This window comes from Eulemur rufifrons, chromosome 29 (genome assembly GCF_041146395.1).
Source record: "Eulemur rufifrons isolate Redbay chromosome 29, OSU_ERuf_1, whole genome shotgun sequence".
In the NCBI taxonomy this organism is placed as follows: Eukaryota; Metazoa; Chordata; class Mammalia; order Primates; family Lemuridae; genus Eulemur; species Eulemur rufifrons.
The window spans coordinates 97,796,005-97,823,415 of record NC_091011.1 but is presented as its reverse complement, the minus strand read 5'-3'; the positions used below and the strand labels follow the sequence as shown (position 1 = coordinate 97,823,415).

The 27,411-nt window shown below is 45.2% G+C and overlaps 1 protein-coding gene across 3 annotated transcripts in view; it reads right to left on the bottom strand.

Moving 5' to 3' along the window:
• Positions 1 to 27,411, bottom strand: part of DPP6 (dipeptidyl peptidase like 6) — a 643,862-nt gene that overhangs the window by 284,119 nt on the left and 332,332 nt on the right. For all 3 annotated transcript variants that reach the window (XR_011231801.1, XM_069462595.1, XM_069462596.1), the window contains exon 3: positions 21,907 to 22,005. Coding sequence is in view for 2 of the 3 variants with exons in the window: in XM_069462595.1 (XP_069318696.1) it covers positions 21,907 to 22,005 (99 nt within the window). In the remaining variant the exon portion in view is untranslated. The remainder of the gene's footprint in view (positions 1 to 21,906; positions 22,006 to 27,411) is intronic.

The window sequence follows — 27,411 nt, the reverse complement described above, 5'->3', positions numbered from 1 at the left end:
CTCAGCTTTTAATGTGCAAAACTTCTAGAGAAGTTCCAGATGGGGAGATAAAGGAGTTCAGGAAATTTTACCCCAAAATATGGCTTCTTGCTATAAAGAATATTTTGAATTAAAAGATCCTTAGAAATCAAAAGGCATTAGAAGGGGCTTTCCCTCTATCTACGTAAAATCAGATGGACCCATCAAAAAGAATAATTGTCTTTCCTTCCCCTCCCTGTTATCCCAACATCTTGCCAGAAAAAAAAAAAAATCAAGAATGCAACCAGACCTGGCCCATCTCATTTTAAAAAATAACACCTGTCTCTCAGGTTAATTTAATTTCCAAAGAAAATCATTTACAAGTCAATCTGTTTTCCTCATCCATTTATTCTCCCAAATATCTTCTCATACTTCCCATTAACAGTTTATTGCTCCCAAACAGAATTACCTATATTCCTTATTTCCCACTCCCCTCTAAAATGAGGGTATATAAACTTCTGAACCCCATTGGGATACTGAGTAATCACTCTGTGATTCTCATTGTATGCATGGTAAATAAATTTGTAATCTCTTTATTAATCTGCCTTATTGTGAGTTAATCTTTTAGAGAACCTTCTGGGGTAAAAGTTTTCCTTTTCCCCCACAAATCAATAAAAAGATAGACATTATTTTAAAAAGAACCAAATATCATACTTTCTAGAGTTGCAAGTATGATAACTAAAATGAAAAATACACCAGAAGGTTGCAAAATGATATTTGACCTGGCAAAATAAAGAATCAGTGACTTGATAAATTGAGATTAACCACTCTGAGAAACAGAAAGGAAAAAGAATGAATAAAAATGAACAGATATTCAGAGATCTGCGGAATATCATCAACTATACCAACATATGCATAATGGGAGTGCCAAAAGAACAGGAGAGAGAGAAAAGGAAAGAAATAATATTTGAAGAAATATGATAAAAATGATAAAATTTGATTAAGAACACAAATCTACACAACCAAGAAGCTAGAAAAATTCCAAGTATAATAAACTAAAAGAGATCCACATACACACAACATAATCAAACTGTCAAAAGGCAAAGTCAAAGAAAGAATGTTGAAAGCAATGAGAGAAAAGTCACTCATCATGTACACAAGACTCTCAATAAGATTAACGGCTGATTTCTCATCAGAAACCATGGAAGGCATAAGGCAGTGGGGTGACATATTAAAAGTGCTGAGAGAAAAAGACTATCAACCAAGAATCATGTGTACAACAAAATTACCCTTCAAAAGTGATCTTTCAAAAATTATGACATTTCCAGGTAAAAACTGAGTTCATTGCTAGAATACCTGCCTTATAAGAATTAATAAAAGTAGCCCTTCAGTCTGAAATAAAAGGTTACTAGATAGTAATTCAAATCCACATGAAGAAGTAAGACACATCATTAAAGATAACTAAATAGGTATACATAAAAGACAGTACAAATGTGTTTTCGTGTGTACCACTTTTTTTCTCCATATGATTTAAAAGACAAACGCATAAAGCAATAATTATAAAACTGTGTTGATAGAATTATAATGCATGAAGCTGTAAATTGTATGACAATAATAGCAAAAAAAAGGGAGGGGCAGAGTTATGTAAGATTAAGACTTTGTATACTATTGAAATTAAGTTGGTATTAATCTGAATAATATTGCTATAAATTAAGATGTTATTTGTAAGTAATCTCCATGGAAACAACTAAGAAAATAACTTTAAAAATATAATAAAGGAATGGCAAGGAAATAAAATGGTGCCCCAAAATAACTATTTAACACAAAAGAAGGCAATAGTGAAGAAACAGAGAAACAAAAATATAGAAGATATAGAGAAAACAAATAGCAAAATGGTAGGTGTAAATTCTACCTTATTGATGATAATATTAAATATAAATGAATTAAAGGCTTAGACAAAAAGAGAGGTTAAAAGAATGGATAAGAATACACAATAAATCTATACGCTATCTACAAGTGACAGTTTATATAAAAAATACAAATAGGTTGAAATTAATATAATAGAAAAAAAGCGTCTGAGAAGCTCTCACAGCAAGAGGGGCCCAACGAGACATGCCGACTAAATGCAGCCTCGTCCCCTGGGGGGGACAAAAGGACATTAGGTAAAAATGAAAGAAATCTGAAGTATAGACTTTAATTAATAATGATGTGTCAATATTGGTTCATTACCTGTGACCAATGTGCCTCATTACAAGATGACAACAGCAGGGGAGACTGGGCGTGGCTGTGTGGCAGTTCCCTGTACCATCCTCACAGCCCTCCTCTATGGGTAAATCCAGTCCACAATGAAAGGCTTACTGTAAAAAGTCTTTCAGAATGAATTCAAACCCAGGATTAGCACGGGATGAGAGGCCTCTGCGGGCTACAGGACACTCCCGCGAGCTCTGGAACCCCATGGATCTGCGTTGCAGGCCTCTGATGAGATGGCAACGTTTGGACTTTTCAGAAGCTGCAGCCCAGGACGCAGGGCAAAGCGTACATTGCTGGTCGTCAGAGAGACAGTCTTCCAGGGCCCACTCTGCAGTCACAACATGCAAGATTTTCTCAATTCCATTCAGCAAACCTTTGCGGTCCCTGGCTTCCCAGATGATGCAGTTGCTTCCCACATGGAATTGCAGCTGTGACTGCATGGCCCCAGACAGCCACGCGCCAGGTGATGCACGATTGCGGGTTCCATCACAAACTACAGGCTTCACAAACATCTCATTTTAATACAGTTCCACAGCAAAGGAAAAAATAATTATTAGTGTATATTTCCCATTTACTGTCTTTTTAACCAAAAGTTGCCTTAATTTTTAAAGATAAACTTGGATATTTTTAGTTACGAAAGACTATCTTGAGAGGCAGTATTTAATTTGCATTTTGAGAAGCATGATATTGAGCTTTTGGGTTGTAATGATCTGTTGGACAAAAAAAGAAGGATGAGACAAGAGTAATTTTTCATAAAAATTAGGTCCCATATGTTGATCCTTTGACTTATCTATTCCTGTACTCATATCTCTTTCAAATCACACCTAACCACATTTTTAAAATAATTATTGAGGCTCTTGGCTTTGGCAGAAAGCAGTGCTCTTGCTCAAATGATCATATGTCATTCGCTAATGTTATTATAAATGACAGGCAGCTAAATTTACACTTGGGGTAATATTATATATTAATAAGCAAATTAATAGGTCAGTGATCAAGAAATCATACACCCAGCTAACAAGCCAGATCATATCTGTCTCCATGCTTATTTGCTACACATACACAATATATACATCTGCCGCAAGATCATAAATCTCTTTAAATGCCGGCCTTAGGATCAGTTCTCCAGCTAGACTAAAAATAGCATGGTTATTGTCATTGTCAAGTGTATCCTTAGCCACTGGAGGGCACTGTTTCACAAAACGCTCACACTATGAAGGTTATTAAAAAAACTAATTAAAAATAATAGTGAGTATAGGTCAACTGAAGACACATTTCTGAATTAATCATGTCAGTCAGCAGGGATAATTCTGCTGAAATTATATTTCATTGTTTATATTATTTATCCATAAATCAGGATTTTGGGTTTTGATCTCTGTTCTTTATGCATCAATTCATTAAGCCTCAAAACATCTATCTGCAAGCCTCGGTTTCCTGACAAAAAAGCAAACATTTGCGGAAGTTTTTCACAAACTATATGATTCTGATCTCGCATGTTGTGGCTATGAGTCCCATGGGTATTTTGAAATGCTCCTTTACTGAGAAGTTTCTGTTGTTGGATTTGACCAGATGCTTAGCTAAAGTCAAACAGTAGTACCGGATTCCAAAGCAAGAGCTGTATGCTTTTATTATCATTTACAATGGCCACGGTTGTGCGTTTCCAAACTTCTTTCAGTTAAGTGATCTCATCTCATCTTAATGACTTAAGGAAGTCATGACTGTAAGCACCTCATACACAGGAAGGAACGGGTGACTGAGAGGGGTCAGTGCAGATCCCAGGGCTGGAGTCTCTGTCTGCCGAGCTGGAAGTGCAGGCTCTTTCTATTTCACCATGAGGCTCTGTTTCCTTGCACATCACCTGCCCTGGCATGTAGACGCTCAGTGAATATTTCTTGAATAAACAAACAAGCAAATATAGGGACAAATACACAAAAGGGTAAGCTTTTAGCTTCGCCTGGATATTAATTCAATTAAAGACTGTACTCTATTGGAGGAATACCTTAAGATCTCCGATTCTCACTTTCCTCTGCCAGACAGGAAACAGAGGCAGCAAGGAGACGTGGAATTCTGAGGGCTCTGGAATCACACGTGGAATTAATTATCCATGGCAGCAGCCGTTCTCCCACTGACCAGACAGAGGCTTGAAAGACAAGTTCAAGTTTCCTGATCATGAGCATTAAAGCCTAATGACTCTCAAACGTCAAGACCCTGATGACAACGTTCCCCAAGCCTGTGACGCCGTTTTTCCTCACGTTGTCTTTTTTCCTCCCCCGCCAGCAAGTACGACCTTCCCCTCGACAAACTTCTCGGGCTGGTCTTCCTGCGAACCACGAATAGAGCTCAGTTTCTCACCTGATGTTCAACACAGCATGACTCAACTACAAAACCAACCCGCAAGCGTTCTCTCTCGCTATTCCCTTTTATAAAAATGGTGCCAGGTATGATGTATGTCTTTTTAGACAAAGCTCACATAACAAATGTCACCATTTTAACCACTTTAAAGTGTACAATTCAGTGTTTTTTAGTCTGCACATTTGTGCAACGATCACCACTATCTAATTCCAGAACATTTTCCTCCTAACTGAGCAGAGCAGCTCTCTGTGCCTGAGCTATTTGCACAAAGCAGCTCGTGCCGGCCACCTGCTTCATTCTGAGAGCAGAGAACTAAGCGGGACAGCCACCCTCAAGGACGGGCACTCGGTCTTCAGTGAGGTCTGGTGACGATATTCCACCTACCCTGCACAGCTGGCTGGGGGAATGGACACATCCCGTGTGACGCTACTGAGTGGCCCCATGGGATTCTGTGCCTGTTTCCTCCGGACTTCACCCCACGTGGCGTTTCCCTTCCGTGTTAATGACCTTGTTCTGTGTCCTCCTGCTGCAGTAAATCACAGCTGTGGGGACGTCTAGACGCCGAGCCCCGTGACTCCTCCCTGGGGGTCATTAACGCTGGGTGCCCCTGAGCACCCAGACACACACGCTCACATACCTGCAGAGGGAATGCCGCCGTGTGGGGGTTTGGGGTGTGAGGGTGTAGACGGAACAAAGATTGACGTAACTGTTTAACTGTTGGAGCCGAGGGTGAGGTTACAGGGCGTTTGCTTTACCGTTCTCTAATTTTAAACATAGTTGAATTTTCTTTTTTACTAAAAAACAGGTTAAAATAATGGAAAGATGTGTTCTAAAGGACCAAGGGAATGCTTAAAAATATTTTAAGCTAATAAGATAAGAAAACAAATGAAGAGACTGCTCAGTGACAGCCGAGCAATGTTGACGCTTGCTGTGGGCCCCGACACCCACCGCTCCGACGGGCAGCTTGGAGCGACGGTGCCACACAGACGGGCCGAGAGCCTCCCGGGGCAGGCAAGCTGGGCTGAGTATTGAAACACAAACAGCAGCCCGGTTTCTCCGGGAACAGGCCGCTGCAGGGCTCGCGCGCGCTGTGTGGTCCTAACATGCAGGGAAGCGGTGCCGGCATGAGCGTGCACCGGGCTGCAAGGATCCTCTCGGCGTCTTGAAATGGTTTCTTGTTGAGGTCACGGCGACACGTTGGTCTGCTCCAGTGGAGACACAGCCAGCACCTGCCCCGAACCCCTCGGCGCCTTCCTCCTCACTCTCAGCACCCCGATTTTGTCCAGGGATTCAGTATGTCCAGATAAAATACCCTCTTCCTAACTTCTGGCCAAGTAGGAAAGGGACAGTTCATGGCCAAGTTCAGGGCAACGAGGCAGAGGCGAGCCCAAAGCTGCCGCGAGTCTTCTCTACCGCTGCTCCTGTCCCCCGCACGCCCCTGCCTGCTTTTCCTTCGTGAATCTGAAGAACACAGCCGTGTGTGACTGAGGGCAGCGCGGGGACCTTGAGTAGCGGTTTTCAGCCGGGGTTACTTTGCCCCCCAGGGACATGTGGTGACGACTGGACACATTTTTGGTTTTCAAGCACTGGCGTGGCATGGGTGGGGGGCGGCATGCTCCTAAGGACCCCGTGAAGCCGAGGACAGCTGTGCGGCCGAGAATCACTGCCCCGGTGTCAGCAGCGTGAGGCGGGAAGGCCCTGGCCTGGCCGGAGCCCGGCGCTCGGCTCTCTGGGCCATTTACACCTGGAGCCACAGCTACGCTCGCTTGCATGTGACGAAAAGCAATTTCGTATTTGGTTACGCCCCATATTTGGGTTTCTGTTCCCTTCTGCCTGGCTCAGCACAGGCGGTCCGGCCTCCTTGCATTCTTTTTGATTCCTTACCTCCTTCCGACTGTAGAATTTTCCAGGGGCTCCGTGCTGAGCTGTATCCACGGTGACAAGCTCTCGTGAGCTGCGTGTCGGTTCGGACGTTTCCCTGGAGGCACCCACAAAGCAGGCACCTGCCTCGCTACTGCTCCTTCCTTCCGTTTCTCTCTCCTGCCTCGTTTTCCCGCCACGCTAGAGACACGCTGCCCCCTCTCCCACCGCGTGAGAGGCAGAAGACCTTCCGCGTCCTGCTGGAGTGCGCTGGCAGGTGGCATGCGTGGGCCCAGCTCCCGCTGTGTCACAGGAGGTAAGTGATATGAAGAAAAAAGACACGCCTAATCCCAATCCTAACAGGTCAGTGTTGATGGCACTTTGCTTTATTCTCTTCCAGATTTTCCCCTAAGTCTATGCAGAAAGTGGAGCTCCTTTGTAAGAAAAATGGGCACGTACATATGCTATTCTCGATTGTTTTCAGTCAACACCATACTGTGAATATCTTTCTGTGGGTGATGATCTCAGTTAGTCCTCGTCCTGTTCCTGAAGATGGAACCACAGTCCCTTCCTCCCTTCCTGCCTCAGTCTCAACTCCAGTTGAAAAAGTCTCCCAGAAGATCCGGTTCGAATTAGAAGGTGCCGTCACCGGGCAGGTCATCCTGGCGATGCTGACGCTCTGGTCTGTCCAGCAGAGGTGGCGCCGCAGACCACGAAGGCTATTTCCAGCCCTCCCAGCCCATGAGCACTGACAAGGCCGCTGGGCCAGGCCACGCTGTCCGCTGACGGGGAGCGCGTGTGTCTTCTTCACGTCGAGACCCAGGGCCCAAACATCCCTGGCCCCTAGCAGGCCCTGGACACAGCACTGGACCCAAATGTAGCCTCCTGGAGGAGGGGGCACATCTTCTTTTATATTCTCTAAATGTAACTTAGGCTGAACAATAAAAGCAGATCCAGAATTCGTCAGCTGTAACCATGGGCGCTGGGTCTACATCGAGCACCTGGAGGAAGCAGGCGTCAGGTTTTCTGCATTGTGAAGTGGCCCTAAGGAAGGCTTGCGTTCTGTTTCCCAGCACACCCTTTGGAGCTGTTGTACGAGCAGGCGTGAGGCCCATTCTTGCTTGCTCAGTGGCACACAGGGGCTGACAGATGAGATCTGCGCGGAGTCCTTCCCTTTTTGTACAGAGGCCCCTCCCAAAGCTTATACCAGAGAGTCAAAGGCTGCAGGACGCTGCGGTTCAGATGAGCGTGGTGCTCCCGCTGGGTCTGCCCACCCGTGCTCACCAACCTCTGTGCTGGGGACCGTGCTGGGGACCCTCTGTGGGGACTGTCACCACTGAAGAACAACCCGCTCGTAAAAAATGCTGAAAATTATGGGATAAATATATGATACTTGGTAATGGGATATTGTCATATAGTAAAAATCCTAAGTCTCTGGGCTCACCTAGCTCCCCTCTGGGTCAAGTTAATTATATTAAGTGAATTCTCATAGCTTTAATGTTCATAACATCTTCACTCTGCTTTTCAAAAATTAATTCATTCCTTCTAGAAGGAGCTTTGCAGGCTCAGATTCTGAGAAAAAGGATTATATGTAGTGCATTTGTATTTTTCCTGAAATAAATTAAGTTCGGTATTCCAGAGAGAAAAAAATCTTAAAAACACACTATGGGCATCTCATTAAAAATTAAGATGTATAATATTTGTGAACTCTGCAACTCTTAAGAGATTATTCTCTGTGAAGGTTTAAGGCTTTGCCCAGTGAATCACCCATTACAGACACGTAGTCTGGACTGGGTTCTCCCTACTGCTGAATTGCGGCGGGAGCTGTGCTCTCTGCTGCAGGCATTTATTCAGTGCTCATGGACAAAGGCAGCAGGCCGCAGCTACGACAATTCCTCGCTCAGCATACTGCTGTGCCGAACGTTCAGTGGCTTTTCCTCCTGCTCCCCTTTCTGCACCCGGGCACGGACACGGTCGTCTGTGTGTGTGACTCGGTGTCCCTGCTGGATTCTGAGCTTACTAAAAGGAGCAGCCTTGCACAGGCCAACTTATTTCTCCCACAGGGTCCCCCAAAGAACTTTGTACCTAGAAAGTCATTCATAAAAACACATGTACACATCCTTTTCCTAGCCCACTGGCTACATTTTGCCTTCATCCTTCAAGAAGTAAAATGGGGCAGGTCTCACCACTCAGAGACACCCCCCAACACCTGCTGCTCAGAGGGGAGGCCCTACAGAAAGGCCTTGGGGTCTCCCCGCCCCACTCATGGCCTCATCCCCCTCCAGTCTCCTGAAGGTCCAGGTGTAAGCCAAACCAACATCCCCATCAGCTTCTGGATATGCCACAACTCTTTTCCTATCCTTTCTTGTCTCCAATATTTAAAAAATTCCCTGCTTCCCTCCTCATACTATTGTTTCTACTTGGCAAAGTCCTAGTTATGTTCAAATGCCACCGTGGTTCAAATGTCACCTCCACGGGGCTCTCCCTAAGATCCCAAAGCGAGAAGCTGCCATTTCTTTGTACTCTCACTCCTCTCTGTGTCTGGGGAAAGTACTCATGGTCCATTAAGTTATTTAACTATTTATGTGAATTTCCCCCTAATCTACAAGTGCCTCAGGGCAAGGTTTATGTCTTACTTATCTTTGTACCATTTTTTCAATTATTAACTGATTAAGTGAATGAATTTGATTGACTTGGATGAGGCAAAATGATGGGAGACAATTTGAGGTGGGAATCACAAGAGTCTTGTCAATGAAGAATCAGTGAAATCAATAATGCAGTGCTTGGAATAAGAAGAGAAATATATTCTTTAATTTCCTAGGGAAAGTTGTTATGAAATTTAAGCATCTGAGTTTTACCTAAAATGCGGAAAGGAAGATTACAAGAACTTATTCATCTCAGATTTTAAGATCCTGGGTGCCAGGACCATTTGTGTAATGCATTGCAATAAGTTTGTTACTAATATTAAACCACTGATGTTTACAAACAATGTATCTTTTAATAAGTAAGAAGTGATACAAAAAATGAAAAAACGATGTCCAACCATGGGCCTCACTCTTTCCATCCAAGCAACGTAGGAAGTCTATCAGATGGTCCTCACACTGCTTGGCTTCTATCACACGCCACAGTTCCTTGGAGAAGTCCAGCAGCTCCACGTTGGAAAGGACCAAGAAAACGGGATGGTGTTTACAGATCCACGACACATCTTACTCACACATAAAATGAAATAAAATAAACTCCCTGCTGGCATCTATGTGCAGAGGCTTAGTAATCACAATATGGCCTATATGTAATTCCAGAAATGGACTCCCTGCCCCGGAATTGTTTTAAAAAATCATAACTTTTTACACAGTTAAGAAAACAAAATAACAAGGCAATGGTATAAATGGACTATTCCAGGCATTTTAATTTCTTAGAACTAGTAAGATTCTGTATCATTAAACTGTGTTTTCATTTACATAAGATGACTGTCATTATTATAACTATTTTATATCCCTGGGCAGTCAAAAGATAAACACAAAACTATTTCAAAACAAAAGAAATACAAATATTTTAGTTCTGCTGTCTACATCTTTAAACGAAACTGTGTGGGCCATCAAGCCTCAACTGTTTGCATCAATTGAAATGCAATTTCCCTAGAGGCCTTCTGTGGGTCCACCTGCCTGGGTCCCAGTTTCACAGATCTACGGGAAGTCACAGGTCTATGCTCATAGATGACACCACAGTATGGACCGATTCCTATCACCATTTTGTTCACTTGTAAAACGACCCTTATCCAACATATAATTCATTCACTCAAGTCACGCCTGACCCAACACATCAAGGGGGCTTGAAGAGGTTGTTGACACGTGAGCCATAAGAAGACCCAGCTCTGTCTCATACCCGGCCCTGCAGCAGACACGGGGCCCTTACTCTGAGGCTGAATAACGTCTCTGACATAACCCACATCGAACTCTGCACCAATTTCCAGGCCTCGCCCATTAGTCCTGGTTCTATGAGAGGCACCATCTTCTAAAGAATCTCAGGTTTGACCTGCAGGCGGGGGACACTGGGTCACATTTGAGAAGACGGATATGGGAGCTCCATGGATTTTAACTGGCCGGTTTTCCACTCCGGGTCACATCCTAGCTCTGGGCTAGTCTAAAATAAGTCTCAACCGTTAGGTGAGATTTTACAGCTGATCTTCGGTGCAGAGGGAAAAGGGAAAAGGAGAACAGGAGCTTTATCCCGGATTAAAGAACCACCTCCTCGTAGCGGTACAGGGTCCACATCGTAGGTTTCTGGAGACAGACAAGCCTGCAGTCACATCCCCTCTGTCGTAATACTAGCCACGGGACTCGGGATGACACATGACCTTTCTAAGCGTCAGTTTCCTCATATGGAAGATGGAGATGCCACCAGCCGCAACGAATGTGAACATCAAATGAGCTGACGTGTGGCAACGGCGGGCGCGGTCTCCAGCCAGGAGAGGGACCGGGTGGAAGGAGAGCAGGACGGGGTGAGCATGTGTGAGCTCGCGGAAGGCGGCAGAGGTGAGGCAAGAAGGAGGAAGCTGCCTTTGGACATTCCAGGCCACGGAGGTCCTTTATTCCTTGGAGTTTAATACAAGTTCAACATATACCCTGGGCACTGGTCTCATCTTTCCTATGTCATTTTTCTTGCAGTTGTTGGGATCTTGTATTGCTACCTGATGTTTGCATTGACTTGCCCCAAATCCTTTCTGGAACAAAGTGGTGTGTTTATCTATGTGTTCGTTTAACCAACACTTACTGGGCAGCGTGTTGGCTGTACAATTACCACCCCCAGCATGATCAAGCAAATAAAATAAAAGGATGGCTTTTAAGTTAACATTCAAAATATGCCTTATGTTCTACATACAAGGTACAAACCATGTCTTGTATGTCTTTGCGATCCCAAATCATCCAACAAATCAGAATTCTAGACGTCTAGCAGACCCTTGATAATACTTGGTGAACGGAAGATGCTCCAAGGATGCTACTTTACCTATTTACATGTTTAAGCAGACAGATCCATGGAGAACTTAGTCTTGTTCGGTGCCGTGATGGGATCCCTGGGCTACTGAGGGTGGACCGAAATCGCCTGAAGGGATTAGGTGGCTACACTGGAAGAAAAGTCATGATGAGACACACGGTGGAAGATTTCTAAAGGTCAGGAACAAGCAGAGAAAAGGACTTTGCAAAATTCTGCTTGGGAGTCCTACACTAAAATCCTCCTCCTCACGCCCAGGACACTCGGGCCACACCTAGAAGAAATATTCCATGATCACGGTCAGTGGTGTTGGCTTAAAATTTGAGCCCCTCCATGAAAATCTTCATTTCCTGGGCCCCCTCCTTTTCTCCTGTTCATCAAGCCTGCACACCAGGTGGGTGGGAAGGGGATGAGGTGGAGCTTTTGTTCTTTTAAATCCTGCCCAGGGCTGATTCGACAGTGAGGTGGTGAAGATTCTGGGCAAATTCGAGGCTCTCGTGGCAAAGGAAGATCATGGGAAGAATAACAGGGGGAAACGAATTTATTTGAGACTCAAAGTGAAACAGAAACATCTTTTTAGCCTTTTATACATTGTATCTTTTCTTAGGCATTTAGTGATTGCTCTAGGCCTGTCTACGGGATCTGAGCAGTCAGGAAGGAAGGATTTTTGTGGCTTGCAGAGGAGCTCAGGGGAGTGCTAATGTGATCCTTGTTTCCGATGCCCATCAGCTGGCAAATTAGCAGCTCTAATTTTATTTCCAATCCACTTGTTTGTTTGTTTAACCTTACTTATTAGGCGATCTTAACCCAACATTGAGTTTTTAAAACCCAAAGATGTGGTTTAAGGATGAACGTAAGTACTTTATGTTTAGTAAAAACCAATTTTAGCATCAGAAGTCATTGAGAAGAAAGTTGGGAAAGAAAACATGCCATGAAAGATTGGGAAGATAGCACGTTGTCTTTTACCCCTCTGATTTCAGCCAGAAAGGGGGACCCTGAAGAGCTGACCGTACCTCATCCTCTCTCTCCTTTGTACACTGCATGCGGGACTTGTCCCACATGGGGATTTACCATATAGTCAGTAATGACGCCACGCGTCATTACTTGGGTAATTCAAACATAATGTCAAATAATTACACTGACTTCTAAAGACGCATTCCTGCTCTCTGCCCATCACACTATGTTACCACGGTGAGAGCCGGGCAGCAGGTGAGCAGGATCTGCGTGAATCTGCCCATTGGAATTCCCGACTCAGGACTCGTCCACCCCCAAGGAGCTGGCATGGATGCACGGAAAATCTAACAGCAAGGTGTTCGATTAAAAACTAAACCAAACAATTCTTTTTAGGCTCTCCAAATAATTCTCTAGCAACATTATATTTTTTTCAAGCCTATCTGTTTATTCTTAGGAATTTGTCTTTGCAGATCACAATTGCATTCAAGTATTTGGTGCTCAGAGGAGTTTGAGATGGGGCTGAGAAGCTCACACAAGCATAAGCCAACAGCAACAATAAGTAAACAGCACCTGGTGGGAAAAGCACAGCTCACACTCCACCTGGCTGCCCTTCCGAGCCCCAGGGGGCCGTGGGGTTGCTGCCAAACCCATCCTTACCCCGGGGCACTTCTGCTGTGACCTACAGGATTCCAGGCTCACAAAGGACTAGCCACCAGGGGCGGGGGTGTCACCCCCCTCTCCTGGGCTGATCCGGATAGCACCAGGGGAGAAGAAACGCCCGAGGGTGTTGTCTCATCCTTCACAGATACTTCTGGATTCCTGTTGCACATTAAGTACAACCCATAGCGACCAAGTTAGTGCCCTTGCATTTAGTGAACCCAAACTTTCCACTGAACTTTGGGCAAGTATTCAGAATCCTCAGAAGGCATTTTCAGAATAAAGACTAGCTGTGTGGCCCAGGGCAAGTGACTTGACCTCTCTGACTCTAGGTACCCTGGTCCATGAAATTTGTGTCAATAGGAAGCATTCTGCTGCTGTTAACTTCTAAGGTTTGCTCCGTTTCCGCCCTACCTTTGGTGGGGATGAAAGCCCTGGGTAAGAACATGATCTGGGAGAAGTTAAGAAAATTAACTCACTTGCTGATTCCTTGCCTTGCAAAGGGTAGAAATCCCAGAAATAGGTCGTGAGTTTGGGAAACTCCTATATTTGGCTTTTTGTTTGCTGTTGAGAAAGGCTGAGTGGCCCCAAGGCAGTAGCGCAGAAGAGAGCATCAGCACCACAGCTAAATTAACCCCCCTAATGCAGCTGCTGGGCCCTGGGAGTCGGCCCAGAGGGAGGAGATTTTATAGGAGCCCAAGATATTCAGAGAAGAGGGTTATGAATAAGTGTCTTGACAGACAAAAGAAGACCTTGACCCAAGAGACAGTCTGGGCTGGGATCCAGGAGTTTAGGCAGAAGCATCAGATGCCAGGTTGGCACTTATTTGGGGGATTTGGGTCTAAAATCCCAGAATCTGCTCAGCATCAAAAAAATCCAGATGTCGATATTTCTATTCCTACGTACTTCGACCACTTCCAGTAAGATATGAGAAGAGACTGCCAAAAACATGAATTTCATTTCATTCATTTGTAAAGCACCAGATACTAGGTCTCCCCTGGTACTCGAAACAGCCTGCTACTGCAAAACACCCAGCTCAAAAAGGAGCAAGGGCACCGGTTGTCAGACCTACATGAAGGGCTGCAAAACATTTAAAACCTGAACGTCAGATTCAGGATAAGTTTGAAGGCAATTTTCTTTCATTTCTCTACCCCTGAGCCCTAGCTCTGTCCTTGCTGGCGACGGTGTAGGGCAGTGGGGACTAGTGAAAGATTCTCCACTGAAGAAGCAGTAGCCAACCCAGGCCACAGAGTTTTTGGAAGATGTTCTGAGCAAAGGGGAAAAAGGAGGCCAATGAGAACTTCTCTGAGGCATGAATGCCAAGCGGCTCTACGAGGAAGTTGTGCTATTCACACCTAAGTCACTTCATCTTCTGCAGTGGGCCAGAGTCTTCCTTCATCATCCTGTAACTTTCTACAGAAGTCTGTTGTTAAGAGTTTTTGTGTTGGTGCATTTGGAGAGCAGAGAGGGGTTGGTGTCCATGCAAACAGCACAGTAGACACGGCGGGGATTGTGTCGCAGAGCCAGGAGGGCGCTCAGGGCGGGGGGTTTAGGCAGAGAAGAGACCAAGAAAACATAACACACAAAATACTAAAAAGGCCACACGGCCTTCCAGAGGACATGGGTTCCTGTCTATGCTTCTGATTGACCTCAGACAGTTGGAAGACTTGGATATCTGGGCTTTGTGGAGGTGATGACGTCACATGTCCCTCACACGGTGGTTCTGAGTGACTGAGAAAAAGCATCTAGAGAACTGAGCACCGTGATTGGCACGTGTTGCACGTAACCAGTAAGTGTCAGGCGCCAAACTCACGATGGGGAACATATCTAGTGTCGGACACTATCTCCGTGATCTAAATCCCATTTGAAGCAAGAACATAGAATCAGATATGTGGTTCTCATTCTAAGCGCATGTATAACTTCTTAAATGCCAAGAGTTATAACAAATGAAGAACCTGGTTTCCCCACAAGCAACCAGAAATTCAGTTCTCCTAAGTCCTCTTCCGTGGAGACTCAATTCATCCATTCACTGAGTCATTCATTCAGTGAATGTTTATTAAGGCTCTATTACTTGCCAGACACTCTGGCCTATCCGTGCAATGTGATAATTACTACGATGTGTCTGTGGCCCCCAAGAAGCTTGCTGTCAAGAGCAAGACAGGGACGGAAACAGACACCTGAACACACAGTCAGATGCGCTGTAGGCGAAAGATTGAAGAGTCATAGGAGACTGTGCTCAATTACGGAAGAGATCAAGTGAGTCTTTTTTATTAATTTAGAAGGTGATCAACGTTTGAGAAGATGTCAATGATAATTAATTAGGCTCTAGCAGGTTGCCGTGGCTAAGGACTACGTGAAATAATTTAATTGAGACAATAAACGATCATGTCATGCTGGTGTGAGGGTCACCGTGTTGAAGGATGCAGCGTCTCTAATGAATGCGTCTTCCTTCTGCGCTTTACAGAGACCACTCTAGAAGGAGGACGCAGTGGAATTGCACCCTTGGGCCAAGCAGCTACAGCACATGGGGACTCAATCTGAGTTCTCGGACTCTTAATTAGCAAGAAGCTAAAAATAAAACAAACTTGTGAGTCTCGGCCTGTGGGCTGCTGGGGTGAAAACGTTACGGGCTGGGGACATTGCCAGGCAGAAGGCCACCTGCCCTGGACCCAGCGGGCCCCATGGCCTCTCGGTGTGTCCTGTCATCTGCTGTACTGGGAAGGAAAACGGAGGGATTGAGTCTTACGGCGTCCTCAGGAAAGTTCCTTAAACGGCCATAGGGCCTTTGAAACCACCATATAATGTCTTAGAAAATATCTGTCTACTTCACGGAGTAGGAAAAATATTAATAATATACAAATCTTATTTGAGATCCCTTTTCTTGAGAAAAAATACATATATGTATATATACATATATATATGCACACAAAATATCACAAAGAAGTTATATTTAAATTTCCCAGGGAAGCAACACTTGCCCAAGGAAAAGTAACTAAAAGAGCCAGGACAAGTCTCTCTTTGCTAGACGAGTGTTGGCCCAGTTGAGCCTGCAGGGATTTGGGTCCTCAAACCATGAGTTAAACAACATTGGCAGCAGAGCCCGGCACAGTGCCACCACCTGGTGCCACCACCCAGTGCCATCAGTCTGGGGAACGAGGAGTGCCACCCTCAGCTGAGGACCGTCAGCCCATCTGAAGGGCTGGGGCCGGTGAGGAAGGCCTGGGCCGGCCCTGCAGAGCGGCTGGCTGGCCCTAGCAGATTGAAGTTCTATAGAGTCCTGTGGCCACATGTGGGAGTGAGCAACTAATTCCAACTGGGAAAATCCAGAGTATTTATTATTTATTTTGGATCAAGCCACAAAGGATGAATGTGAATTTCTCAAGCACGGAAGTGCTGAACACAAGTATTTTCAGAAAAAGAGAAGAGAGAGAAAGCCACTAAGCTACCAAAGAACCGATATGGCCAGGGACACACCCGCAGGGGTCCTGGTCCTGGGGAGGGGAGGGGGAGGAGAGGAAACCAGGAGGCCACCGAGGCAGGAGCACCCGGGGCTTTATAAAGCCATCTTGTAACTTTGAAACAGCAGTTGAATTTCTTTGAGTCATAGTTTCCTGGTTTCTAAAGTAAAGATAACATTCCCACCTCCCTGGGTGTCAGCAGACGGGATGGAGCAACTGAGTATTTAATGTCGTCATCATTTCTGTTACTGTTGCTACCACTGCGTCCGTTGCTGTGGCACCAAATGCTCCTGACTTTTGAACTCTCCCCGTAGGTGCCATCGAAAAATCCAACAGAAAACTTCTGAGGAAGGTTAAGCAAACAGTGGTCTCAGCTGCGACGCCAGAGACGTGGACACATTGCGGGTGCAACAGGCTTTGCAGACAGGCTGCTGCGGGGACGGGCTGGTCTGAGCACGTGGGAGGGATGTCGGAAAGCTGTCCCTGCGTGACAGGAGTCGGGGACTTAACTGGCCTCTCAGTGTCACACAACTGAGGGTCTCTTCTTCTGAGGAACGGTGGAATCTTGCAAATCACAACAGAAAAGAGGGAAAATAAATCGGTGGTTTACACCAACGCGCACTATAATTACATTTTGGTTATTTCTTAAGGGCTTTACTAAGGCACGATGATGTACTTCAATGTGTATTTTATGTAATGGCTTCAAATTATCACTGTTTTTACCTCCAGTACTCAGGGAGCCACTGAGGAACACATTCCCTCTCTGAAAGCTGTCCTTTCTGCGCATGACCTCTAGGAACATTCTCACTCTCCACACTTCTAGGGCTTAATGACATTGATTGGAAAATGTGGCCTCTAGAAAGCAGTGGAAATACTCAACCCATTTTAAACTTGAATTCCTTCTCCATCTAACTCCATAAGCTTTGTTAAAAAAAAAATCCATTTGGTTTTCTCAAAAAAAAAACAAAGGAGAAGAGAGAGGATAAAGCACGTTTGGAAATGGAGTTGCTTTCAGCCCTGGGCACTAACTCCAATTTTATCTTCTAAAACATGTACTTTTCCAGTATCATCCAGCCAGCTGATTTTCCCTACATTCAAAAGAAGCAATTTTCTTCAATTTTACAGTCTCTCCAGTACTGCATCCCAGAGACAGAGGCTCTCTGCTCACAAGTGGCTGGATTAACGATGAGGAGTGTAAACAAACGCAGACAGCGGAGAGATCTCGGTGCCAGGCACAGGGCCTCAGCACTCCCAGACTAGAGCTGGACATGGCAGGGGAGAGGCTGAGCTCAGCCTAGAGCTGGCAGACAAGCTGATCAGGCCAGCAAGCAGCTTCTGCCAGCCAGCCCGGGGCCGCCTGCGTCCTGCAGGTCCTGGGAGCAGGGAGGACAGCAGGTCCCTTGAAAGACGCAGGAGGCCTTGGCTTGCTCAGAGCACAGGGCAGGGGCTTATCAAACAAAGCTTCAGCCCAGGCTGTCTTCGCAAAAGGCAGATTTGCAAAAGCAAATGCACTTGTTGAGAGTGTGTGTCACCCGGGGCTCACCAGGTGCTGTGATCGGCTACCTGAGCAGAGTGGCCATGCCTGTTAATACAGAGGAGACTTTCTGTTGCTCACACGTGCAAGGAGGAGAGGGCGGAAAGCTGGCTATATACAGACATCTTTCACTCTCTTTCTGGAATTAACCTTTCCCCCTGTTATAGTCTGAGACAGGGTTCATAAGAGGGTATGTGCCATATAAACTAGTCTCATTAAAGTTGGTTAAAATGAAGACCAGGCCTGCAGTCTCCCTGAGCAAAGCCAGTTGGCCTCACAGAGACCTTAATCTTGTGGGATCTGCAGTCACCAACTAACCTTTGAGCTATTTCTTGCAAATGCTGATATTTAAGAAAAATAAAACTTAAGGCTAACCCACTAGACACTTCCAACTAACTTATGTAACTAGGGACTCCCCAACAGGTAGAACACGTAAGGCAACTGCATAATGTCACCAGTAGGTGTTTGCTTTGCTTTACTTCCGTGTCTCTGCTGCAAAGTCTCCCGTGTTCCCTGCGTGGAGCCCCAGACCCGCTTCTCATCTGGAGCTGCCTGAGTCAGGAATCGCGGCCTGCTCAAATAAAGTCTTTAAAATTTTATCATGCCTCAGTTTACCTTTCCACAGGCAGGAATACAAAACCTAAATATGAGTTAGACTGTCCAAATGACTTGTGGGAAACATGTGTCTGGGACTGAAAGGCAGAAAGGAGCATGTGACCATCGGGGGACAATTTCTTGGTCACGTGGATCACTATGAATTGGGCAGAACTTGGACTCTCCTAAAGCACGTCCTTCTCCTCTTCTTTGGCGCTGCGAGGCGGAGGTTCTCTTTTGCTACTTACTGCCCGTGTGACAGTGATCAAGTTATTTAAAATCCTAAGCCTCAATTTCCTCATCTATAAAATGGGAATAATAGTTCTTATATATTTTAAGAATTCAATGTCTTAATATATATACAGCACTTTGCCTAGAGCTTAAGACATAATAAACACCCAGTAGATGATGATGGTAATGATGAGGATGATGGTGATGATGATGTGATGGTGATGACGATGTGATGAAGGTTAGGAGGAGGAGGAGGAGGAGGAAGAGGAGGATGAGGACCTTGTGATGGTGGTGGATGGGCGTGGTGGGCTGACAGTGCCATGTCTACCACTAAGACAGTTCCATGGACAAACCACTCACCCTCTCTGGTCCAGCAATCAGCCGGCTACACTGTGGGCACACAATAAACTCTGACTGAATGAATGAATGTTCTAATAATTTCTAGAGCTCACCCCAGCTCTATAACATGAGATAATCCCATGAGTCTGTAGTAATCTGTTCCTGGATCTTGACACTTAGACTTATGGCAGAAACAGATGCGTGAACTCTGTACAGTAGTCATCAAAAGCCAGTTTAAAGGCTCAGTCCTCATCGCAGTTACTCCATCCACTGTAAGCTACCATATCTTTAGGGAGCAAGAAGAAAGGGATGGTCAGGAAGAGGAAGAAGTAAAAGGAAAGTAGGGGAAGCTGAAACTAAGGTGTGGGGAAACGATGAGGTTCCAACGCACCCCAAATGGAGCCTGCTCTCTGGGGAGACCTGAGCACCTGGTCACTTCACAGTGAAAATTCACATTCAGTGTGGACACTCACAAAGCAAGAAGCATCCTAAGAAGGCTCGTGAGCAGTGAAGGCACGTAGATTCAGAACTGCAGGTGGCCTTTGTGAATAGGTGGAACCCGCCAGGACAGGCAGGCTGGGCATTTTCTGCTGGGCACGTGGCCACTTCTCAATTGCTTGTGCTGACTCCCAACTCCGTGGATATAAAGAAATCCTGGCTGCTTTCCTCTGGCCAGAGAGCCCGTGCATCTCTGGGCTGGCTCCGCTCATCAGCTCATAAAATCAAACCCCTTACGCCATGAACCGGCACAGACTCCCACAGAAACGTTATATGCTCTTAGGCCTCCGCATCTCTGCTTACACTTTTTATTTTTGGCATACAGAATGCTGACTTATACCAAGCCTGAAACCATGGGCACCCTAATAAAAAATATAGACCTGTATCGTTTCAGCACCTCACGGAGTCTTCCCAGGCCCTGCTCCCACCTCCCGTGAGCCCTGAGCTCCGGTTCAGTGTCCCCAGTTTTTGGCCTCCTTGTCTATCCCCAGATTCTGCCTCTCCACCGGCTTGTATTTTGTTTTGTTTTTCTCTTTCATCCCTAGATATTGTCTTTATGGTTATCCCAACCAGGGTTTGGCACAGACTCATATTTTAGTCTTGTGTTTTTCCAGGGGTCTATATTCCGCCTTCTCTCAAAGAAACCCTAACCGTCCGTGCAGACGGCGTCTACCTACTGTCTCTGAGCTGCCTTTTCGGGAGGAACTGGAACATCATACTTCTCTTCTGTGCATCTCGTGTCAGGATTCCCATTGCTTGCTCACTGTTTTGTCTCCAGAACATGACTTTGCGCTCCTTAAGGAGAGTGATCCTGTTTTATTCCCAAGGCCTGGCCCAGAGCCTGCCGTAGGCGCTACATCTGCCTATGCAACGGGTAAACACACACACTCGGCAGACACCGAGTCAGCCCCCAAACAAAAGGTAAAATCAATTCCTCCATCAAGCAAAAAGACTGGGGCTGTCTATTTTTTAGATTTTTGTGTGCTCCCCGCTGTTATTCACAATGTACTACTCTCGTTAGCCCCGATTTATACAACATATGTTCCCTCTGAGAGCCATTTTTGGATAAACTAATCCAAGGGTCACACATTAATGCTGAAGCCATCGGAGAGGACAAAAGAGAAGCTGCGCTTTGAGCAGCGGCTCGAGGTAAGGAGTCATTGTTAATTGATTTTTGAGAGTTGGTGAAGCATGAAAAGCATTTCAGAAGCAGTTCGATGCCAAAAAACACAATGGTACCGTGCCACTCAACTAAACAAGGCAGGGAAAGGGCACTGAATTGGAAGGCAGGAGACAGGCTTCGAGCCACAGCTGCGCCACTACCAGCTCTGTGACATCACAGAAGTCACTTAACCTGTCTGGCCCCCACTTATTATAAAAGCAAGGATTTGAATGAGACCTCAAGCGTCCCACTACAAAGCTTCTCTGACCTGAGAATAAATTTTCAAGTGCATTTCACTGAAATGAAAACTAAACATAAACAACAGCTATGGAGATGGCAGGAGAGGCGCTAGCAACAGCGGCTGCAGAGGACGGGCGAGCAGGCATCGACATCTTTTCTTCCGTGAACGCACTCAAATTATTTCAGATCCAATTAGAGGACACAGTGTTTATGAACCAAAACAGGCATTATGAACATATGCCTTCTGCCCTTGATTATATTTTGTTCTGTTGTTTAGAAAAAAAAAAAAAAAAAAAGAAAGCCCAAACAAGAAATGTGGATTTAATCCAGATTCAAGTTCAAGAGGGAAAATGCATTTATCTGCATCTGTGCAAGGGGCTCCACTGGGCACTTGGCACTGCTCTAAAAGAATCCTTTGAGTTTCTTATGGTTCTCTCTCTGGTGGAAAGAGAAAGCAGGAGCACAAAGAGAACAAAGACCACAGAGAAGGAGGGAACACTGGGCTGTGCCTCCACTGTCCCTGTTGCTTAGCAACATCTCACATCTCCCTGAGAAAGGCGTCTCCAGGGGTGACACAGAGGAGGCGTCCTCAGCAGACCCATTGCTCACGAAGCCAACGCCGCACTGATGTCTGTGACGCAACACCATAACGGAAGGAGCCCGATTTTTACCAGATACCATTTTCTTAACCTGATGATCGTCACGGCACAAGCTCTGGTATCCCCTTCCACAGCCAGAGGGCATCGGAGAGGCAAACTACTGAACCCCAACTGTCGAAGTGGCAGGGGAGTGGGGAAGCTATTTCCCATGTGCCCGAAGGGCTTGGGACTCACCACTTATCCATTTGGCCTCGGGGTCATGAATTTTGAAATCTTCACTGAAGAGATCTTCCACAGTGACCTTCTTCTTTTGAGACAGACTATTATCTTCCGCTAGAAAAAAACAAGGCAAATAGTTAAACTTTTTTTTTAATTGGTAAAAGAGGAGGACCATAAACATTCTGATTGCCATTCAGAAATAGTGCATATGGCAAAACATACAATACCTGTAAGTGACTGGTGAACTAAAGCCAGTCTTGCTCTTTGTTTTTAATTAAACTATCAAAAACTATGGTAAGGAGATCAAGATTCAGTAAAATGTCATCATTCCCGCTCTCCACACTTGGAACACACAAATGATCATATTTGGCAGGTACAGAGGTGGATAATTGTTTCAAGATTGATTTATGAGCAAGGTGGGAATCGTCAAGAGAAGAAGGTACAAATGTCTGGAATGGATCTCAATTGCGTCCTGTAATCAGTCATCCAATAAGCACTCATTAAATGCTACTAACTATAGGCAGCATTGGGTGCTGGGAATTCAAAGACATATAAAATATTCCCTAGGTATTTATTCTCCATAAGCTTCCCTCTGGGTTGTGAGTTAGTTCAGGTTCAGACAGGACCACACCCCAAATATCTGGTACAAACTACCAGGTTCTTCCCTGTCTGATCTTGGTTACTATTCTTAGGAGTAAGCACCTGGGATAAGCCTATGAAGGCATTAAACTAATAGTCATCCCAAGAGGAGATGTTTAGTTAATTGCACTAGTGGATGAGACTTTAAAAATCTGGCAGCTTTTATCCTACTTCCAGAGGTCAAATCTTCTGGGGTGTTGGCTAACGCTCAGAAGAAGCTCTCTCCTTTAGAGGCACAAAAATCCTCTTATCTACTTTGGTCAGACAAAGGGCTGTCCAGAGGTCTGACCTGTGAGCCTAAGCTAACAGGTAAAACACACACGGGCAGTGCATTACACCACCCTCACTTCTGTTATACTGATAAGAAACTCTTAATATCAACCTGACCATTTCTGATGGACACCCTCTACCTAGAACGCTTACTTGCTTCTCTGCCCTCTTACGTAGAAGAAGCTAAATACTCCCACATGATTTTTGAAGACTCCCAGTCCTCACTTCCTCGGTGTCCTGTTGTGCTGCCGTGCAGAGCAATCTCAGTGCTACTGAGCGCGTGCGGCTCTGTGTGCACCCACAGCAAGGGGCTCCGGATTGCTGTGTTCCTGCATTTTGATGTCTGTTTCTCTTTTCAATTTCTGGCTGTTACACTTCTTGGGCTATCATTGTGGTTGACCTCAGCAGGACTGTTTGCCTGTTTTAATTTTCTGTTTAAAAATCTGTGGCAGGTGAGGAAAACAGCAAGAAATGCTGTTAGAGTTACACAGTGAAATAGGAATAAATAATCTCTTGATGATATCCCCAAAGCTTCTTCTAGAAACTTCTAGTTCATAGATTTTATTATGTCACTTTTCAGTTCTTCCTTTTGGCCTCTGTGGTCGTTAATAGATTGCTAAAGTTGTCAGAAGGGTCATGTCTTCCTTTGTGTATTGATGGATTTCTTAAATATCAAATAGTATTAATATGCATAAAACCCTTTTGAAAATTACAGAATGATGTGGTGTGATCCGAGGTGGCCTCATTGTGCGGCATGAGTGTGTGTGTGGAGCTGTCCCAGGTGCTGAACATGGCATGTTAGACCAAGCCAAGTCCTTTCCTCTAGGAAAGTTCTACATGTGATGGAGGCGGCCCTGGAAAAGACACACAGCTTCAAACACGATGCATTTCCACATGCCCGACAGTGAGTGAGAATTTTAAAGCTTACTAGATATTGACCTAATACAGTTGTACTGTGATAAGCATATGGTCAGAAGATAATAAACACATTATAATTTAAATGTTATCTGATTAAACATCACTATTCAAGGCTGATTCTAGCACCGTATTTTGAGGCATCCATGTGCCTAATAAGAAAAGAATGTAAGACTGCCATTAAAACAAATTTCGGACATAAAAGATGGAAAAGCAATTTATTCACTTTCTGAAAAGCTTTCTTTTTATAAATGTGTTTTATTTTTAAAACTATTACTTTATTTGGTTTTAAAGATATTTTAAAAACCTATGAGGCTTTTATACAGGGACTGTCTGTGGTGGAGGCGTCATGACATATACTGTTGTAAGTGCCCCGTGCAAGCCGGGAACTGCACTCGGCCGGTAGTCAGCTCCCCCTGTAAGGGGCTCCCCGCCGGCTCCCGGACCTAGACGGCTCATCTGCACCTTCCACTATCATCTCACTAATTCACTGGCTTATGGTTTGATTCATTCCCCAAATCGTTTGACATGACAAGTAACCGCCACATTTTGCGAGCCACGCTGAGCCCCAAAGAATCAAGACTGGAATTCTTTACACCTGACTGCAGCAAGCTCACAGGCGGCAAGAGCCAAAGTCAAGTGAACGACCACAGACAGCAGCAACGGGGCCGAGAGCCACAGGACCCCTCACGCTCACATTTAAGGGGACCAGGAAATAAGAAACTGGGAGGAATTCTGGAAAGACTTTCTTGAGGAAAGCACGCTGGCCAAGATAAAAGAGACAGAAGCGCATTCAAGCTAGGAAGGCCTGCAGGGCGTGGAGGTGGTGGTGCTGTAGTATTTTCAGGCAGCTGTGAGTGTGGCTCGTGTTGGTGTAGCAGAAAGCCTGAATAGGAAATCGCCAGCGGGGAAGGCAGATTCTCTCATTATGTTTGATATTCTGAAATTCCATTAGAAAAATGCCCGCTGGTGGATTTTCTTTAAAAATCCTGCTTAACAGGCAGTAGTACTTTCAGGTTAAGAATACCTCTCTTCCCATCAGGAATCTCACCAGTAACTACCCCCACTCAATACTGCTTCTCCGTGGCTCACCCTCCTTCCGGAACCCCCCTGGGCTGTGCGGGGGCTGCTGGTCCCCTCCCCACTGCGTGTGTTCACTTTCCCGTTTTCCACCTTTTCACATCTTTGGGAGCACTGGCATGATTTCCTCAGTTCAATCTTTCATTTACCAATGTTTTCTTTTGTATGTCTAGATTGTTCTTTCATCCAGTTACTAATTTTTTAAATTTAAGATAATATTTTAATTTCTAATATTTCTACATAGCTTTTTTCAAGATCACCTACTCTTATTTTATAGTTTCAAGCTTTTATCATGTTGATAATTCCTTTAGAAACCTAAAATACCATTTTCTGTTTTCTCTATTGATTTAAATTTCTTGGCTTTCCGTTTTTGTAAGCATTTGGTTGGTTTCTGCTTTGTAGGGGGATGTTTTCTGAGGTGCCTTGTGTCCTTGGTCCTAAGCTTCCGGTTCACAATGTGCTGGGTCCTGAGATCTTCCAGTTGGGTGTTCTCAAAAACGTTCTTGGGCAGATTGAGACTAGGCTCTTGACTAGGCCTTCCGTGGCCATTTGGGCTGGAGCCCTTTGACCCAAATGGGCCATGTGACGTGAGGCCCTCTGACTACGAACCCGTTTTCATGGCAGGGGGACCCGTCCGCCTCTGGCCTCTCATACGCACCAACATTCCTGCCTCTCCTGTTGTGCCTGACTTCAGCCTCTAAGTCTTAGGGTGACAGAAATTTGTCCTTCCTCCTGCTGTAGCTTTTTACCTATTCCTTCTTTTGAGCACACCTTTCTCTTCCAGATATTTGAAGAACTCCTCCTGTTGTTTTGAGGGCAGCTATGTTAATTATTATTTTTCTGTCACTTGTACACGCTTGCAGTCAAAGTGGGGGAATGTCTGTGCTCAATTTTCCATCTTACACTGGAAGTCAACGTAAAGCCAGTGGCATTCCTAGCTTGGCCTTCATCCTGAAGGCAATTCAGGGATCACTGAAAGATAAAGTTTCCTTCAGCCCTTTAGCCTGACACGCTATGCAAAGCCAGACAGCACTTCCAATCAGCCCGGCTCCTGTCGGCTCACCGCACGCACAGGTGCCGCAGTCTGCAGGGGTGAGGTGCTGCAGTCTGCAGGGGTGAGGTCAGTGCACAATGCACATTTCTCAGGCGCCCTTCCTTTCCTAAGGTATTTGTTAAACAGTGGTGTTGTTACACAGTACAGTTATTGGAGAACATTTTAGAGTTCCTTCTCCAGTGATTTTTAAAACTAGAAAACTGAAAATAAACCACCTGGGCACAGCTCCTCGCGGTGCTGCAGTCCCGCGAGCGGAGGTGAGCTCCCGGCACACCCCATTCGCTAACAGAGGAAATCCGCCCGAGTGAGTCGGAGGCCTCTTGCAAGGTTCGGCTCTCGTGAGTGACTGGGAAACCGACAACGCGTGGGTGCTGTGCAGGGTGCAGTGACGGCCATCATCTCTGACCCTTCCCGTGAGGAGGAGGAGGAGGAGGAGGAGGAGGAGGAGGAAGAGGAGGAGGAGGAGGAGAGCCACCCTGAGGAAGGCCAATCCGAGCCCCTGAGAGGGGAGATGACTCCTCCAGAGGAGTGTGGGGAGCTGGCGGGCAGGGGCCAAGTCCTAAGCGTTTTCAGAGCTCAAGGGAGACAAAGCCCATGTTCAGTTCGCCAGAGATGGCTTCACTGACAGGCTCAGAGTAAATACTTTTTATATTTAGAATAATTTCTAGGCTATTTCTACCAAAAAAGATAATATCTTTGCTCCCTTGACAAAAATTTCAAAAAAACATCTGGAAATCAAAGAAGCCATCCCTTTTTCAGTGTCTCTACTGTTTATTCATGGGTCCCAGTGAGATTGCTTTTGCTTAAAAATAAACCATTGCAGCCTCTTCCATTAATGATGAACCTAAGATGATGCTGCTTATCAAAAAGGAAAAGGCTCAATGAGAACACGGGAAATATTTCTTTCAGTTCTGCCAGCATGTGTATTGATTGAGTGCCTTGTGCCAGACACCGCTCCTTGCTGGAAACAATCCCTCCCCTCTCTCCCTCCCTCCCTCCCTTCTTAAGTGCAGTCAATGACGTCTGTTGTAGACACTACTCATATTTCCTTGGTAGCTTCTTATAAGGAAGGAATAAATTTATATCATGCTGTACTATCAACAGATTAGGAACAATGACATTTAAAACCAGGTAGCATGTCTGCAAATCACAACGTGAACCTTGGGGATTTTCACCTCATCTTGAATGAAACTGTCCCACCGTGGCAGCCCATTCACCATATGAATCCTCAGGTCAGAACCGAGAAGACAACATCTCGTACACAGGCAAAAACCCCAGAGACAGAAGAAGCAGCAGCCGTGAATCATGGGAACACTTTCTCCCTTTACCTAAGAGTGACATTTACTCCAAAATACATCAAAACATATTTCTCTGAAGAAATCTCTCTGGGATCGTCCATCCTTGAATGTAAGAAACTAAATAACTATGGTTGGGATAAGAATTACTTTAAACCACCTTACCTGGCTGATACTGGGAGTGCTATAGGAAAATCCACAGGCAACATCCCTTTGGAATGTGCTTTTTTATTTTTTACTTGCCCAAATTTGATCATGCCTTCTTTT